Below are 17,936 nucleotides of genomic sequence, written 5' to 3' on the forward strand. Positions count from 1 at the left end.
GTATTTTTGCTGCTGGACGTGTGGCTCGCGAGAAGAATAGGCTTGGTGTCAGTCCGGCGCAGCTCAGCTCCAAACTGACACAGGGACAGTATTGGCGGTCCCGTTGGGAATAAAAATAAAAACACACTTCATGCAAAGCGCAGCGTGAACCCGATGGCATTGTACGCGAGACGCTCCCCTCTCCATCTGATCGCTGAACACATCAGCATGTGAACGCGTCTCTATCAAATGTAATATTTTATGCTCCCGGTAAAACCACAACTAATCTTCCTAACAATGGCGAAAACAACACTTTCCCATAATGTGAAGCTGATGGCGATTTATTAAAAAAGAAAAGAAAGAAAAGGCGCAGTGCTTCCTGCAATTGGGTCGGATCGAGTCCGGACAAATTCACACCACAAACGAACTGCAGCAGAGACTACCTCTTCAGCTGGGTCTCGGATCGCTTCTTTGGTCCACCCCTGAGTGCGATTGCTGTATTCACACCTGCCTGAATGATGCGCACCGAAGGCGGAAGTGCACCTGAGTTTGTTTCAACCGAACTAAACACGGCATGTGTGAATACACCCTTAGTTAAAACTGTTGACCAGGGGTGGACCCATTCACAATATGCTTTAGTCTGCCCTTATGAAAAAATAAATATTATTAAAATAAATAGAGAAATGTAAGCAAGCACTGCATATCAATTTTGTGTTTCTGTCCAAATGTAAACGACAGCCAGTGAAACAAATTGATGGTACGAAATATACTCAGCAAAATACTTAAATATGAATCATAATGGCGCTAGGTGAACCCACCCAAAAGCACTCAAAGCTCGAAGTGTTGTCTGCTGTAGTGTAAGAACAGTGAAGGGCGTTGAATGAAATGTGTGTACGTCACATTGATTGTTGAAATGAGGTCAACCTGGCCAGTTATCATCACCACTATTATCACCGCTGCCATAACCATCATCCCCATCAATGGCATTATAATCATCAACAATAAACCTTAGATTGCTGTTCAACACACTTCAAAACATGCTGACTGTCCTCGTTTACCATCTGTCTCTGTGTGCTCCCTATACTGTACTTAATGGCTGCCCCATTCTCCCCAACTGCCCTTTCGAGTATACTGCCTAATTCAGTATTCCTTAAAAACTCCCTGACCTAGACACCAGTTTACATTGTGTATTAGAGGCTATATTTTATATATATTCCTGCCAAAGGAAACATTTGATATTTAATCAATACGGTAATACAGGTGACATAAAGCATGTCACCTGTCATTTCTGCCATCCATCTTCTGAATTACTGTTCAGTTCAAACCACAGAAAATATCTCACATTATTAAGCCACTAAATGACAAGTAAGACAGCTGATGGGGTTGTTAGCTTTTATAAAATATATGTAATCTAGCTGTTAAGTTTGCTTAAGGAAAGAATAAAATAGTGTCCAGCCATCTTAAGGCCAGGACACACCGGCCCGATAATCGGGCGTCCGACATGGTCGGAGAGTCTGGAGTGGGCGGGGACACGAATCTGTTTGGTGTGTTCGGTGCCGTCAGCCGTCGTAGATGTCGTCGGGCTACTTTTCAGCCGATTCAACATGTTCAATCGGCGTCGGGCAGTCTTTCAGTCGGAGCAATTTTATTGGTGGAGGGCTAGCGAATCAGTGAAGCCCGGAAGTGAGGCGGGTAGCACAAACAGCAGTAGGCTATCGCATCGCTAACCATTGTTTTAATTTGTTTGTTTGTTTCGTTCAGCGAGTGCTCACATGCATAAACCCTTCTTGACTGCTCGACACCATGCTCGACATTCTCTGCTAAAAATTGTGCTCTTTATGGTCTAGACCAGGGTTTCTCAACAGGGGCGGTACCGCCTGGGGGGCGTTCGTACAACCTAGGGGGGCGCTGGGACCAGGCTGGGACACGAGAGCTTTTTTTTTTTTTTTTTTTTTTTTTAATAAATATATTTTAAACCTGCAGTGTGTATAATTTTGGGTTTTATTTCCTAGCAGATTTTGTAGAAAGTAATTATAATATCCATAAGTACATTTAATTTAGTGCATAATAGCTGATTTTTTTTATTTTTATTATTTTTTCCCTTAGAAAGGGTCTCATATATGTCCATATTTCTGCATATTTTGGACCAAGACCTAGTGCCGCCATCTTGAAAGTGTCATAGTTGGAATGTCATCAGGTGCATTGTTTAAAATTTTTAATTGTTCTTGTCCTTGAAGGCCACTGTAGCTTCTGTTATTATTCGAAAGGGTTGGGGTTACCCAGGGAGTGTTGCATTCTAGAACTTTGTAGAACTTTCTTGATGATGTCATATTACACACTGCACCTTTAAACTTTCTTAAAAATCTTATAAATCTTTTGACTGCAAAAATAGGTTACCTGAAATAAACAGCCTATTTTAACTTTTCATGTTTCTAACCCCTCAACCTCTTTTTAACTATTCTCTCCAATGTTCTGCGGTCTGCTGACTGTCACAGCCTTAGAAAAGAGAAGGCTCTGCAGACAGCCAATCAGAGGTCTTTGAGTCAGAAAAACCAGCCAATCAAAGCCTTAGCGGCAGAGGAATCAGCCAATCACAGACTAGTATAATGACGTTTACTGATATTGCTAATGCTAATGCTAGCGCAGCGAGATTCAAACTTAAACTAACTATTGTCTCTGAGGTGGAGAAAACACAGAGTAATCAGCCAAAGCATGGAGTTATCTAACACACAAGCAGAACCATGTTAAAGACACAACCCTCATATGTTGGAGAGGGACGATATACTAAACGCTGTGCACCGCGAGAGGCTCACTGAAGCCCTGTACAGCAGCCCTATGACAGCAGCAAAGCACAGCTACGTCATGAGCGCTAGTTCGCGGGATAACAGTTCAACAACCAATGAAAACGTACACAATTCATTGTAACATATTCAACTTTGATAACATAACATAAACAAACATGGCGGATAGCAAGAAAAAGTGCCGGCAGTACAATGCCAATTACATTAGTTATGGATTTATCCCGTCACCGATGAACACCACTTTACCAATGTGCCTGCTCTGCGATCAGGTGTTCTCTAATGAGGCCATGAAACCCTCGCGACTACAGGAACATTTAGTGAAAAAACATCCCGAAAAATCAGCTAAAGATCCATCCTACTTTAAGTCTCTGAGGGATCAACATTCAAGACGGCCCACCATCAACTCTCTGTTCGCCCGGAACGTCAATCAAAGCGAAAGCGGGTTGGTGGCGTCCTACAACATCGCTTTATTAATTGCTACGTCTGGCTTGTGTTCTTTTTTTGGGGGGGGGGGGCCCTAGAGTATCTCGGTAGGGTTAGGGGGGCGTTTGCTCAAAAAAGGTTGAGAACCACTGGTCTAGACTGAGAGAGCTGTCCCATAATTTCCGGCTTCCATATTTTTTGGGGCCACAATACAGATTAGCGCCGCCTGCTGTTATGGAGACATTACGTCCCGTGCAAGTGCAGAGCGAACGGAAAGTCAGTAGTCGGCTCGGTGTGTTCTTGGCACTTTTTTGGCCGCAACGGGCAGACTGGAGCTGCCTGAATCGGCAGACTCCATTTTCGGGCGACGGTCGGTAGTCGGACCGGTGTGTCCTGGCCTTTAGCTGTTGAAGTTACAGATTATGAGCTTTTCGTAAAGAAAGTTAAAAAAAATGTCATTTGATAATGACATGTTATGTAAAACAGGTCCCTCAACATTTTCAATCGTAGAGAAATATCACCCACCTGTGTTGTTGTCTTCATCTCTAAGGAGGCTTATAGCATATTCCGGGTCAGTGTCTTGTTTTTCTGGCCAGCAACTTGTTTGTTTCATTCTTCAGCTTTTCTGAAGACAATATTTGGAAAAAAATGCATTGTTGAGCATTAAGCAGCTAAATAGCCTCGCTCTGTGTCTGCTGGTTGTACAGTGTAAGTAGACAACTGTTTGCTAACAAGTTTGCCATTCCAATTTATGAAATGGTTATTGCAGAATAAATGCCAGCCATCAATTATTTCAGTAATTGGGTGTTTTATGTTGAAAATCATAAAGAACTTTAAAAGGTGATAATATATCAGTGCTATGTCTACAGCTTGTTTCTAAGCCTCCAGGTGGCCAAAATATTGGTTATTGCGGAACAACAGAAGTTGTAGTATAAGTCACTGCTTGGAAATTCTGTTAATTTTCTTTTTTCAACAGTTGCTCCACCCCCTGCAGCCACTCATCTGAAGAGCTTACTGCAGTTTATGGAAATAATTTGAGATGTTTTCTGGTTAATTAAGTCATCCAAGCCATCAACAAAAGTCATAGAGCTCCACTTATTGCACAGTGAAATAGCCTCGACTGCTTGAAACACATGAACTGAACGGCAGTATAAAGGATACCATAAGTGGTGGAAAGGTTTCTATTCTAATTTGTGTGTGTGTTCTCTATTGTTTGTATTGTATGCCTTTCTAAATGGTCATTGAGTCTCATAATAAAGTTGATGATGATGATGATGATGATGATGATGATGAGGACAAAGGATTATGTTTGCGTTTGTAAGTGTGAAATGTTGTTCCGTTTATTTTATCTTGTTGTGGGTGTCCACCAACTGTGGACTAACTAGATGTGTTACCTGGAATTAGGTGAAACATGCTTTCTGTTGCATTCCTCCTCTCTATTGACAAGTTCTCTTAGCTGTTGTATTTTCAGCGTGGGTATAAAAAAAATTGTAATTTGGCAAGCGTTCTGTGTGAAATCTCCTCTTTGAGTTGGAAGCTGAGAAGTTCCGGGATTCAATAATAGGATGCCATCTTTTGTTCATGTGGGATATTTTGGGGATATTTTTGTTCTTCTATAAAAGGCACATAATTATGTTATCTTGTGGCCTAATCATCTGTATTTTCTTCCTCTTTTCCTCCCTGTGTTTGTTGTAATTTGCCCTGCAGGGTTCCTGAGCACAGGGGACCAGTCCGCTAAGGGGAACTATGGCTTGTTGGACCAGATCCAGGCCCTGCGCTGGCTGAATGAAAACATTGGGCACTTTGGAGGCGACCCAGAGAGAATCACCATCTTTGGCTCGGGAGCCGGCGCCGCCTGTGTGAACCTGCTCATCCTCTCCCACCACTCAGAGGGTAAAGTCCTTTCACTGTCATTGTCACATTAGTAGTCATATACGCTGCTCACAGGGGATTAACATCACAGAGGTAGTGTGGGAAGTGTAGTTTTTTGCAGATGTACAGTTATGTTAGTGGTCAGACTAAACCCGGCACATGTGCGGCAATTGTATTCACACAAGTGAAGGGCTGCAAAATTCAGAAATTAGCCATCAACTATTGGCAACAATATAGTAATACACTTTTTTTTTCAATTAACTGGAAAGAGTTAAAGATTGAATAGTTTAAAGGAAACCCAGATTGTCAATTTAGACAGTGACAGAGTCAGATAGAGATGGAGGCAGACAGTAGGCTCTTTGCCATAAAACCGTTACTCACCTTGGGACACAAGCCCTGTAATGATCCCAGATAACATCATCTTACAAGGGACTATGATCTCTGAACTGCACCGACAAAATTGTCATTCTCCAATTAAACCTATCCTCCCTGAGCACAATATTAGGAATATACAATGTACAATTATATTGACAAAGCACTACCCACGACAAGTCTATACATAAAGTATTGTATTATCGAATACCATTAATGAATTTGATGATTTGACATGGTTTGAAGGAGATTCGAAGTAAACACATTAATAGCATGTGTCTCTGTGAGGACTGGACCAAAGAGACTGTGCCCAGTTGCCATTTTAGAACAATTCCATCGCTGGACGGGCAGTTTTAAGTGTCTTTTTTTGCTCATTAGTCTTGCAAATTGAGAGAGCTAAATTACAGCCTTCAGTTCACATGTTTCTCTAATGTCATTTAGACTTCATTTGATTGAAGGGGTTTGTCGAAAACAGTTCCTTCTGATTTTCTTAAAATGGAAATACAGAAGCATGGCGTGTTTAGTGTAGCAGGGCTTCTCAAACTTTTTTTAAAGACATGTCATCCCTTAATAGAATTTAATGTCCGCCTCATCCCACCCCTATTGTTTCTGGTAAAGTAAAGGTAGAAAAACAGGAATTAATCAGTAGCACCTGACGGCCTATTCTCAATCACAGATTATTTTCTTCATTAAGGTCTCTCTTGAAGCATGCAATATCTTTTTTCTAGGGTCTTTTGTTTCTGGAACATATCTGGCACCACTTTTACATTTGACATTTTAAAACGCAGACAAAGGATTCAGGTGTGGGAGAGCTAACTTCCCCTATCCAACGCAAACTGTAAGCAAAATAGTTTTAACCCTTCTGTCCGATTTTACCTCTTTTGGTCAGTATTTGAAACTGGAATGTCTCGGGAAAACTTTCATACTGGAAGAAGTGTTGTGTTACTATGACAATCAGCAACTGTCAGATGCCTTACCAGCGGTTCCGTCAATAAATATTGAACAGGGTTTTTGATATGGCAATGCTTCTTTCTCCAATGTTGATTGGTTCAAGAGCATCCTTTGCCAATGCAGTCCATGTCCAATGTTGATTTTTATGTAGAAAATCAAGAAAAAACATAAACAAAGAAAGTCTTATGGCAACCGTGGCCCATCCACAATGCATCTACTCTGGAACCACTGCAGCATAGATCTATATACAGACTGCGCTATACTTTCTTTTGTTTGTTTTTGAATGGTAGACCTTTTTAAAATGCCCTCCAGATGTTTGATCACTCATCCTTTGATGTGATTTTGGTTGCTAGGGCTCAGAAGGTGACTGGCACGTTGTCCTTTTCCAAGAATTCAGATGAGGTTTTTACTGAACTGCTAACCATCACAAACTCACATTGGAGGGACGAAATACAAATATATTTGTGTATGCGTGGAAACACACATATGTCATAATTTCTTCTATCAAGAGTCTGAAAATAGTCGGGAGGACATGGCAAAGCATTTCAATAACTGGGTAGTATTGGTTCTTAGTTGTAGTCATGTTGACAGCAAGTGTTAGCCGTATGGCATGCTGTCCATAGACAAAAACGAATCCTAACGTGAGCATACAAGAATTGGGTAAGATTGGCCCCTGTGTTTCTGGTTCCGTGTTGGTCAGTGTTATTGCTCACGTTGGTCAAAAAGAAAAACATGATGGGGTTTTCATGCATATATTTGTGATTTAAATCCCCTTCCACTCCATTTGAAGTCAGGCCGTAACACCACAAAGTGCAGAGAAAGTTTCCCTGTGTGTGTGTGTGTGTGTGTGTGTGTGTGTGTGTGTGTGTGTGTGTGTGTGTGTGTGTGTGTGTGTGTGTGTGCGTGTGCGTGTGCGTGTGCGTGTGCGTGTGCGTGTGTGTGTGTGTGTGTGTGTATGCAGGGGGAGAGATGAGATGAGCAGTAGAGCTGGTGCTGCATCTGAGAGGCTTCTTAATTGATTTCACAGGGAGAGGAGCGGGGGTGGGGCACATGCAGAATATGGGGGGGCTTAATTATTAATGACAGAATCTGCAGATAAAACAGAGGGACAGCAAGCCACTTTACATAACACTAGTGCAGCGGTGCAACAGTGCCAGCGGTTTTCTTTCTCTCTCTCTGTTTCTGTCTTTCTCACTTGCTTTATCCAACATCAAGCCTAATACTGTGTGAAGAGATTTCATCGTATGTATTGCTGCTATCTCTGCATGTTATGGAAGCACTTCATTTTCATATACCCTAATGTTCATAAAGATTTTCCACGGCTATGAAAAAATCTGCAGGATATCTACAGCATCTTGCTTCGTATGTGTAATACTCAACAATTGCCCCTCCTCCAACATATGCATTATTTAAAGCACTCGCACGATACGGCCTTGAAGGCCCCCATCAGCTGCTATAAAAGCATGTCGGGAGAGAACAAAAAACTATGCTCAACGTAGAGAGAAAAAGGGACTTTATGTTTCATACTTGCTGTATTCTTGGTTTCCCCGGTCATGAAATCCCTGGAAAAGTTTTGAAAAAAATAAATAAAACTGTTCTTCTGGAAATGGCTGAGAATTAACTCAATGTTTTGGGAAAGTTTAGAATTTACACAAATTAGTACTAGTGTTTGAGCAGTTTGCTTATCTGCAAGAATGCTTGGGAAGTGCGTGGTTAATTAATGTACTACTTTTGAGCGTCAAATATGTATGTATGTATATATATGTGTGTATACACATGGCTCAATAGAGACGCAGTAACAGTCTCAATATTGATCCATGGGATTATAAATAGACCAAACCACTTTAAGACACTCAAATAAGGTTGTGGTAATTGAGTAAAATGTCACGGAAAAGTTTAAAAAATTCAATGGTACAAATGTGTGGGAAACCTGTATATGGTTCTGCTCTGCGTAGGCCTGTTCCAGAGGGCCATCGCTCAGAGTGGCTCAGCTATCTCCAGCTGGGCGGTCAACTACCGACCGGTGATGTACACCAAGATCCTGGCCAAGAAGGTGGGCTGCACTCTGGGGGACATGGCCGAGGTGGTGGACTGCCTGCGGAGGAAGAGTTTCCGGGAGCTAGTGGACCAAGACATCCAGCCCGCTCGATACCACATCGCATTCGGACCGGTGGTAGACGGAGACGTGGTGCCCGATGACCCAGAGATCCTAATGCAGCAGGTCAGAGCGGATCACTGTTTCTGTGGATTTGGTGCATTCTGTTCTGTCATTTCATGCTGACTGTGTGTTTGCTTTGCCACCAGGGCGAGTTCCTGAACTACGACATATTGCTGGGGGTCAACCAGGGAGAGGGTCTGAAATTCGTGGATGACAGTGAAGGAGAAGATGGAACATCCTCAGCCTCATTTGACTACACCATCTCCAACTTTGTGGACAATCTGTATGGTTACCCCGATGGTCAGATTCTACCCTATTTTACCTTAAAATGATTAAGACGTTTAAAGCTCTGGCTGGGGACGGGTGTGGTGGAGGGGCGGGGACAGGGGGATGCCTGCTGAATGTGTGTGTGTTAGGGCTTTGTATTAGCAAGAACTACGATACGCATCACGATACTTTGGTCATAATATAATACATTGTACGATACATTGCGATACAATACATATTACGATATATTGCGATATTCCACATATTTAACTGAAAATATTTTAAAAAATTGCTGAAATAAGTTGTGTGTACAATCTGGGGTGCCGCATCGCATTATATAGATTTTGGTATAGTGCATGGCAGTGATACCTGGGTAGATCTTCCTACACTCGCTCTCTCCACAATGTTAATTTTTGGTTTCTTCCAAGGTAAAGACATTCTGAGGGAAACCATCAAGTTCATGTACACAGACTGGGCTGACCGGGACAACAATGACGTGCGTAGGAAGACCCTCCTGGCTCTGTTCACGGACCACCAGTGGGTGGCGCCGGCGGTCGCCACTGCCAAACTGCACGCTGAGTTCCAGTCGCCGGTCTTTTTCTACACCTTCCACCACCACTGTCAGACCGAGGCAAGGCCAGAGTGGGCAGACGCAGCCCACGGAGATGAGATCCCCTATGTGTTTGGGATTCCCATGGTGGGAGCCACTGACCTGTTTCCATGCAACTTCTCCAAGAACGATGTGATGCTCAGTGCTGTGGTCATGACATACTGGACCAACTTTGCAAAGACAGGGTTAGTATAACATCCACATTTAACAATTACTTTCTGATTTAAAGCTACTACGAGTAAGTCGGCACGTTGGCGACACCTTTGAACAAAAGCGGTAGTATTATTACGACGCCAGCTGTCGTGAAGCTGTTTTGTAGCTCGTGCAGGCGTGCAAGATTCAAATAATCAGGAAGCAATATGGTGCGTGTCCGTGTGCTGAAAGTGTGAGGGCACCGGACTCTTTTCGGCTCCGTGAGTCTATGGGTGACACAGCATCAACTAATGCCAGTAAGTGCTAAACACACCTGATTGCAATGAGTTGATGCAGTGTCACCTCTCACGGAGCTGAACGAGTCCCCGTGTCCTCACACAAAGCGAATGAACGAGAGATGGCAGTTAGTTAGTATGGATCACGATGAGGTAATGTGTTTATGTTGTAAATAATGACTATTTCCGATGAATAATGGTCATCTGATGATGCTGGTGAGGCAAAGTAAACTTTGTTTTAGTAGGCTACCGCTCATTCATTTAGGAGTAAACACTGCAGTCTAGTTTCGCTGCGTGAAATTGTGTATACGTTGCTTGGCAACGCCCTCCCGCCCGACTATCACTCTCCCTTTTAGCTTTTCTTCATTGCATTTTCTTTTTTTTTCTTTTATGGTTCAGCCCCGTTATCGGTCATTATGACGACAAACAACTGTCTCAAACAAGGCTCCCGCTCCCCTTCCCTCACCTGGAGGGATAGGCTTCTCAAATCGCGTTCCTGCGCCTCACTGAAATCTGTGACCAATACGGATATGTGACCATAGAGCATGCACGCGTGAACCGAAAATCGGACTGGGTGTACGACCAGATCAAATGCAGTAATAAAAACTATATAAAAACGTCTTTCTTTGCACTGATGGTCTCGTTTGCTGTTAAAGGTAATTCATGATTATGAGAGGAAACATGAGGCTGTTTAAAAGATATTTAAAAGTTACTCGTTGCCGCTTTAATTGCTTTTTAAATGTATCCTAGTGCTTATTGTATACAGTATTTACAATTGGAATTATAGCACAGTGGTGATTTCCCTTATACTGGATCCATTGTCCTGTTAGCCTACTAGGGATGTCAGAATTTGGGTGCAATCACCTTTTGAGCATAATCTCTTGTGTTTTGGTATACTCAATTGCTATATTAGCAACACACAGGAAATAACTAGTAAATAACTTGCTATTGATTTCTAATTTGTTTTATCAAACAAATATTTTGTTATTCCTTTCCTCCAGGGATCCAAACCTACCAGTTCCTCAGGACACCACCTTCATCCACACCAAGCCCAACCGCTTTGAGGAGGTGGTCTGGACTAAGTTCAGCTCCAAAGACAAGCAGTACTTGCACATCGGCCTGAAGCCCCGCGTCAGAGACAACTACCGGGCCAACAAGGTGGCCTTCTGGCTGGAGCTGGTGCCGCACCTCCACAGCCTGCACAAGGAAATCATCAGCTCCATCACGACTCGTCTCCCGCCTGGAGGCACCAACCGCTGGAAGGGCAGCCCGGGCACGCGCTCCACACGCCACCCTATCATCTCCACCTACCCGCCCGAACCCGAGCCCGACCCTTCAGAGAGACCGCGCATTTCCCCCTTCCCCGGTGAGACCAGGGACTACTCCACCGAGCTGAGCGTGACGGTTGCCGTGGGCGCATCGCTCCTCTTTCTCAACGTGCTGGCCTTCGCCGCCCTCTACTACAAACGGGATAAGCGCCAAGAACTCATGCAGAGACGCCACCGCCGACTGTCCCCGCAGCGGGGCACGACCATGGGCATGGGAATGGGCATGGGCATGGGTATGGGCATGGGCGTCGGCATGGGCGTGGTGGGCTCGCCACCACACAACGACCTGGCTCTGAGCCAGGAGGAGGAGCTGATGTCGCTGCAGATGAAGCAGCAGCGGGTGGAGCTAGAGATCGGCACCCCCCACATGCCCTCCCGCGGTATCCATGGTGACCTGGAGCCCCTGCGGCCCCCCGTGTGCCCGCCCGACTACACGCTGGCCCTGCGGCGGGCACCCGAGGACGTGCCCTTGATGACGGCCAGCACCATCACCATGATCCCCAGCACCATCAGCGGCATGCAGCCCCTCCACCCCTTCAACACGTACCCACCAGTCCCCGCTCCCTCCACCACACCCGTCCCCAGCCACAGCAACAATGCCCTGCCGCACCAACACTCCACCACCCGCGTATAGTAGGCAGGGTACCAGGCACAAACAAACAAACCCACCCACTCTGGGCTTTAACAGAGAGACGCACCACACAAAACTGCTCCATACAAAGCTCCGCTCTCACTCTTGCCCCCCTCTATTCTCTTACACTATGTCCTTGTCTTTTCTCATTAAGCCCTCAAGTTAAAGCTGCAGTTTGTAAGATTTGAAGCAGTGATATACCTCTAAAATGTAATCATAAGTTAACGGGAGCTGATTTAAAGAAGAAAAAAAAGCTCCTTTGCCAAAAGCATCATAGGTACATACTGCTTAGCCCTGTTCTTTGAGCCACCCAATGCAGCTTTAAGCTCTCTCTCTCTCTCTCTAAAAGAAGTATTGAGCTAATCACAATCAGTCAGGCATCCTATGTGTAGCTTGGTTGTTTATTTGCGCATGTGTTGTTTTGCCAGTGGAAAGCTATGTTTGACATTGAGAGTGCATATATTCATATCCATTTATTTAGTGAAAAGATAATGTAGTATAGCGAACGGCTTCGTTACGGGGGGGACATATGCCCCCGCAAGCTGTCCATCATAAAGCGGTGGTTTCTTGAAACTTACAAACTGCAGCTTTAAAGGCCCAATCTGGAAGTGGAATTTGGCACCACTGTGTTGAGCACTATGTCCCAACAGCTGTCTCGGTGTTCTGATTTCTTTAGGCTTTTGTTGAGTGTGACGTGTACTGACAGCACCGCAAGTACAAAGTGGAACTATTTTAACATTAATTTTAAATTTTAATTTCTGCTGTTTACAAATTTATCTACCCGTATTCACTTCAAATGTGACCTGAGACGTCATTAAAAAGTCCTGTTTTTTTTCAAAAAGAAAAATCTGTATACTCACAAGTGCTGCGTTCAAAAACATTTCCAGATTGGGGCTTCAACTGTTGGGCGGTACAGGAAATAACTGAATCATGCTCAGTCTGTGGGATGCAACCTGGAATCCAGGCTGCCCATTAGAACTCGCAGCATCTCCACCGCACAGGCTCTAATCATGTCCATTACTTTATTTGTTTTCTCACTCATTATCTCTCTGTCTTCTTTATCCACATCTCAGCCCATTTAAATGCTTCTCTCTTTTCCGCCGCCCCGCGCTCCTCCTTCTCCCTCTGCATCGGCCCTTGTAGCTCTTTTTATTAATCCGTCGCCATCTTCACTTTCTCTTCCCTCTCTCTCTCTCTCTCTCTCTCTCTCTCTCTCTCTCTCCCTCTCTATCTTGCAATCACTTCTAGACTCTCTTTTCCTTTTGGAGTCTTTTATACAAAAAACACAAATGTAAATGATGTATTATTAATAAATTGTAAGGATATGAATGAAAAAAAAAAGATATTCTGATATCTCGTTTTTACCAGCATTCTTGGTGCCAAGTACTGTGATAAAAGTTCCACCTTCTCTGGCGTCCAGTGGAGCGCCTGGAGAGGTCCATCCTGACTGTATCTTACAAAAAGGAATTACCATCATAAAAAAGTGCCAACCCCTTCATCTTTCTTTTGGATCCACACTTTTTTTTTTCATTTTAATTACATTCAATGTTGCACTGTGGCTGTTCTTTAATGGGAAATCAGATTTAATATATCCTGTTTTAAAAAGAAAAAAAATAATATAAAGTTTTATTAACTACTTTGCTGTGTGGGATATTTGCATGATGTTTTTTTTTTTATAAACAGTGTGGACAGAAAAGTTGGTTTGTCATTTTGATGATTTGCCTTGTTCTTCATCGATTTCTTTTTTATTATTGTTATTTTATTTTGAAAATGATTTTCATTTATTATTTTAATATTAGCTGCACTTTGTGGTACTTCAAACAGGTATTAAGAGATGAATATTGTGTAAAACTATGATTATAACAAAGAGAGTAAATATTTCCTCTTTATTTTTTTCATTTCCTAACACTGAGGCTGCGCTGCAAAAACTACCAGAGACTGACGAAAGCCTTTTTCTTTTCCTCCCTCTTTTTGCTCTGTTTCTCTTTCTCTTTTGCAACTGTCCAGTTTGCAGTCACTGTATCTCAAGTTCACCTGAAGATAGCACTTTTTTAGGTTACAAAAAAAAGAGAATCAACAACTTTACATGACTAGTCTGAATAAGGTTTTTGTCTGTGACTGACATGAACCTAATGCTTCAAGTATTTGAAGACTGACTGACGATTATCTTTTTGTCTTCTCTTTTGTTGTTTTCATGATTCCCCTACCTGTGCAAGGTGGGACAAAGGATAAGATATATATTTATGACAGTCAAAAAGGTGAGAAAGCCTTGTATGCGCGTTGCCCATCTATCGCACAACTGAACAAAGAGACGGGTCGCACTCTGGACAATTCTGGGGGAAAAAAACAAAAAAAAAGCCAGTGACATTAGGACAATGCTGGACCAACGGCGCCAACAGTGGTTTCAATTAGGATGACGAAATACCTTGTCCGCTGCAGAATGATCCGTCGATGCATTCTGAATGTGCATTCTAAAAAAACCTGATGAAAAAAAAAATCTCTAATGACATGACTCATGCATCATATACCACAAAAGCAAGGCGAGCGGGGATCCATTCCCCCTCCGTCCTGCAACGTTGTGTATCCTGTCTGCTTAGGATAACCACACTCTGGAGCCAGACTGCCATCCCTCACACTGGACTGGAGCGTGCTGCGAGGACAAAAAGAACAAAAAACCAACACCTGAAACAAACTGTACATTTTTTTTAAGTGTAAGAGAACAAAAACTGGAATTTGTAAATATTATGTTTGTCGTTTGGTTTGAGTGATTGGCCGGAGTTTTTTTTTCTTTGTGACAACAGGTGCAAGCTTCAATGACTTACATGATTTGTTTACTTCATTTTTTTGCATTCGTGCTTGTGTATGAATCTCCTTTATTTCAAAGATCTCGAGGGCAAACTCCAGTAGGTCATGGGCACATGTAAAACATCTGTCAACGACATACACCAATAATTAAAGAGAAATCACAGCATGGTTGAGGTCGACGTAAACACGAAAAGGAATGCTTACGGCTCAGGTTGGCCTAGATATGGTTGTGATACAAATGCTTCTTACTGCATATGTGTCTAAAAGCCTAATGTACGCATCTGACACTGTCCCATCAGTCATGAAGGCAGGTTGTCAAGCTGCAAATCAAGGGTCTTTACTTGTGATGCTGTTGGATTTAAGTCAGTGTATTTCGTTGTCTCGAGCTTCGTCTTACACTATAACCCGTAATTGGGAGGTTGTGAAATAATTTGCAGTCTTTTTGGTCTTATTTCAGACTCTAAACATGGTGGTTGTTTGCTACCTTTTGCAATTGTTCTGCACAGTATGCTTATGGGATGTTTAGCCCTACTGTTTGATGTGTGTTTGAGTTGCCCACGCTTTCCTAAAAACAGTAATACAAGGACAGTCTTTCCTTTTTTTTCTTTTTTTTAACAAGGGTTTGGACAGCCAACAGATAATGGAAGCACACTCACCAAGTTTACATATTTACACTACAGTATTGATGTTGGCGTAAGGTAAGGTAAGGGGGTTGGGGGGGAGATTATTATAAGCATTACAAGGATCCAACTATCTTCTTTACAACATGTATTGCTGGGACAGTAGAGTGAAGGCTTGCACCTGTTTGTCTGTTTCATTTAGTCTGATTCAGTAACCTGCTTGAAGCTCGAGATACTGTGAGAGAGCATTATGACTAGGAGAAAGGGTTGAACGAATTCAAGTTAATATTTCTATTTCAAATAGAGGCTATTACACACTGTATGTTGTGTATCTGAACTGGAAAACATTAAAAGACATTCTTAAACAAATGCGTTGCCATTATTGCTGTCACATTGTAGTAGCGAGAAGATACAATGTAGCGTTATATAGCATCTCTGCTATAGCAACGTTACATTATATCAAATTCTCGCTACTTGGGGGCAGAGGTAGCCCACAAGCAAGTGCACGCACAACCTGGAGCACCTTTCATGTTGATATTTTTGGACATGTACTTTTGAAAATGGAGAGCCTGAATTGAGTACAAAGAAAGCTCTGTTTAATTTACAGTTGTGTTTGTTCTATTGGTGCTGCTGTTCTAATTTTTTTTTTAATTTATGTTATGCTGTGGCTAACATCAACAACAACACTTGCACAGTTATACCTATAGGCCTACTACTCTTAACACAGGCATGGACCGTCCTGTGGCGTTCATTTCATTAGTAGTGGGATTTTTTTCAGTTTGGTTGTTGCTTTTTAGTATTTAGCTAGCATTCACCATACATATATCCTCTTAGTGCTCAGGGTCTGCATGATTTAAGCAATGCAAACCGAGTTCAGAAGTGTATTCCATAACTTCTTCAAGTTGTTCCAAAGCATTTGAATTTCAAAAGCATAAAATATCTTGGTAGAACCCGTTTTATGAATGGAACCGTGCTCTGATCTGTGTCATGCTTATTCAGCTGTTGTACACAATAAATCAATATTTCTACACTGGAGCACTGAGCAGGCTGAAGCACTGGTCCTGTTGGATGAAGCATTTGTGCTAATGCACCATTCATTCATGATGCTGATGTGGAAATAATTTGTTTGCCAGTATCACCGATGAATTATCACTTCCAAACCATATTGCGCCTATTTTTACCTCTCCAAAGACCAATATTGCTCTCTTGTCAATCAATCTTTTTTTTTCTCTCCAATATCATCTTTGGCATTATAAATATTGCAGACTAAAAGTAATGCATATAGGCCATTTCAAGAAGCAACCCCTACCTGCAGCTGTTAACCTAAAGCAGAAAAGGAAAAAGGAAAAATCTAAACCTGCACAATGTGTCCACTTTTTTTAAAAAATATTAAAGTTTTTAATAGTTTTTCATATCCGGAGTACTGACTCCTAACTTTTGTTTTACAATAACTGTCTTGAATTATTGCTGCAATAAGAAAGAAGTTATTAAACCCCACTGGGTCTAATAACTCGGTTGACGTGCACCATATAAATCAAAATGTGTTATGACTTTAGCAGATTCATTGCAAATAGATTGCACTATTGTTTAGAAGACTGATGCGTTATGTAATGTGAGAGCAATTTCTCTTTCCCTGTAAGCAGTGAGCACAGGAAATACAGCCTGGCTCTCACTAGGTGGCAGTGTGCAGCATCAGAAACATGGCTGCTTCTGACCTAAATGAATAAATTGGCATCTATTAAAAATATAAAACTTTATTAAAAGCCTCGATGCGCTTTCTGTCATTTTGGGCTCTGGGAGCATCAGAAAGAACTGTTCAAAAGCTGTTAATAAGTAATCCTGAGCACCACATTACCACAAGTCAAAAGCTTCATGATAGTATAATATTCAGATGTCTTATTTAACATGTTTATGTTTCATTGAATACTCACATATTCTTCTTCTGTCTTCTAAATGATTAACTTTTAAATGGTGCGTTTGTGGGGTTCCTATCAAGTCTACAACAGATGTAGGCCTACGTGACTGTCTGTGGTTTTTTTCTTTCATTCTAAAGACTTGTATTACTAGTTGATAAACTAAATGATTAAAGATTAAAACCCTTCAGCCAGCAATAAAAGTCAAATCCTATTTTGCAACTGACCAAACATTCAGACTTACATCTATTATGATGAAAGCGTACACATCTTTATATTTATGTTTTAAAATAATCTAAGTGAAAAATGTAATGTTAATTTTTTAAAACGATGAGGACTGCTTGTTTTTCCTGTGGTTAAGTTTTATGTCATATTTATGATTTTTCATCTTTCTCACTACACACTGTTCAACCCTCTTATGAGGTTCATGTTTTGAAAGTTTAGTGTTGAAAAGATGAGTAATGTAATCACCATGGAGACCAGAGGATATGTTATTGAATGAGCCCACACATCCTGCGAACCTATTGTAGCCTATAGTCCTTGGGACAGCAAAGTCGCTTAAATGGGAAGTGTGTCATCTTTTTATTTTTGAAGAGGAAAGATAATTAAATAAAAACATTCATCAAACTAAATCTAGTTGAAGAACAAACAATTAAGTTATTTCAGAATTCCACACACTTCTTGAAAGCATAACCAACCGTGTTATCTAAGCTGCGAGGGACATTTTTTAATGTAGGTACCCCCCAGAAAATAATCAGCCATTTTTATTTAATTATTT

The 17,936-nt window shown here is 41.9% G+C and overlaps 1 protein-coding gene across 1 annotated transcript in view; it reads left to right on the top strand.

The window, feature by feature from the left end:
- nlgn2b (neuroligin 2b) overlaps positions 1-11,823 on the top strand; it is a gene marked incomplete at both ends in the record, with an annotated part of 50,036 nt that extends 38,213 nt beyond the window's left edge. The window contains 5 exons of the mRNA XM_080041638.1: positions 4,911-5,096; positions 8,354-8,619; positions 8,703-8,856; positions 9,252-9,618; positions 10,863-11,823. Of these exons, the coding sequence (XP_079897764.1) occupies positions 4,911-5,096; positions 8,354-8,619; positions 8,703-8,856; positions 9,252-9,618; positions 10,863-11,823 (1,934 nt within the window). The remainder of the gene's footprint in view (positions 1-4,910; positions 5,097-8,353; positions 8,620-8,702; positions 8,857-9,251; positions 9,619-10,862) is intronic.
- Positions 11,824-17,936: the final 6,113 nt, after the last annotated feature.

This window comes from Ammodytes marinus, assembly GCF_949987685.1.
Source record: "Ammodytes marinus genome assembly, chromosome: 14".
Classification (NCBI taxonomy): Eukaryota; Metazoa; Chordata; class Actinopteri; order Uranoscopiformes; family Ammodytidae; genus Ammodytes; species Ammodytes marinus.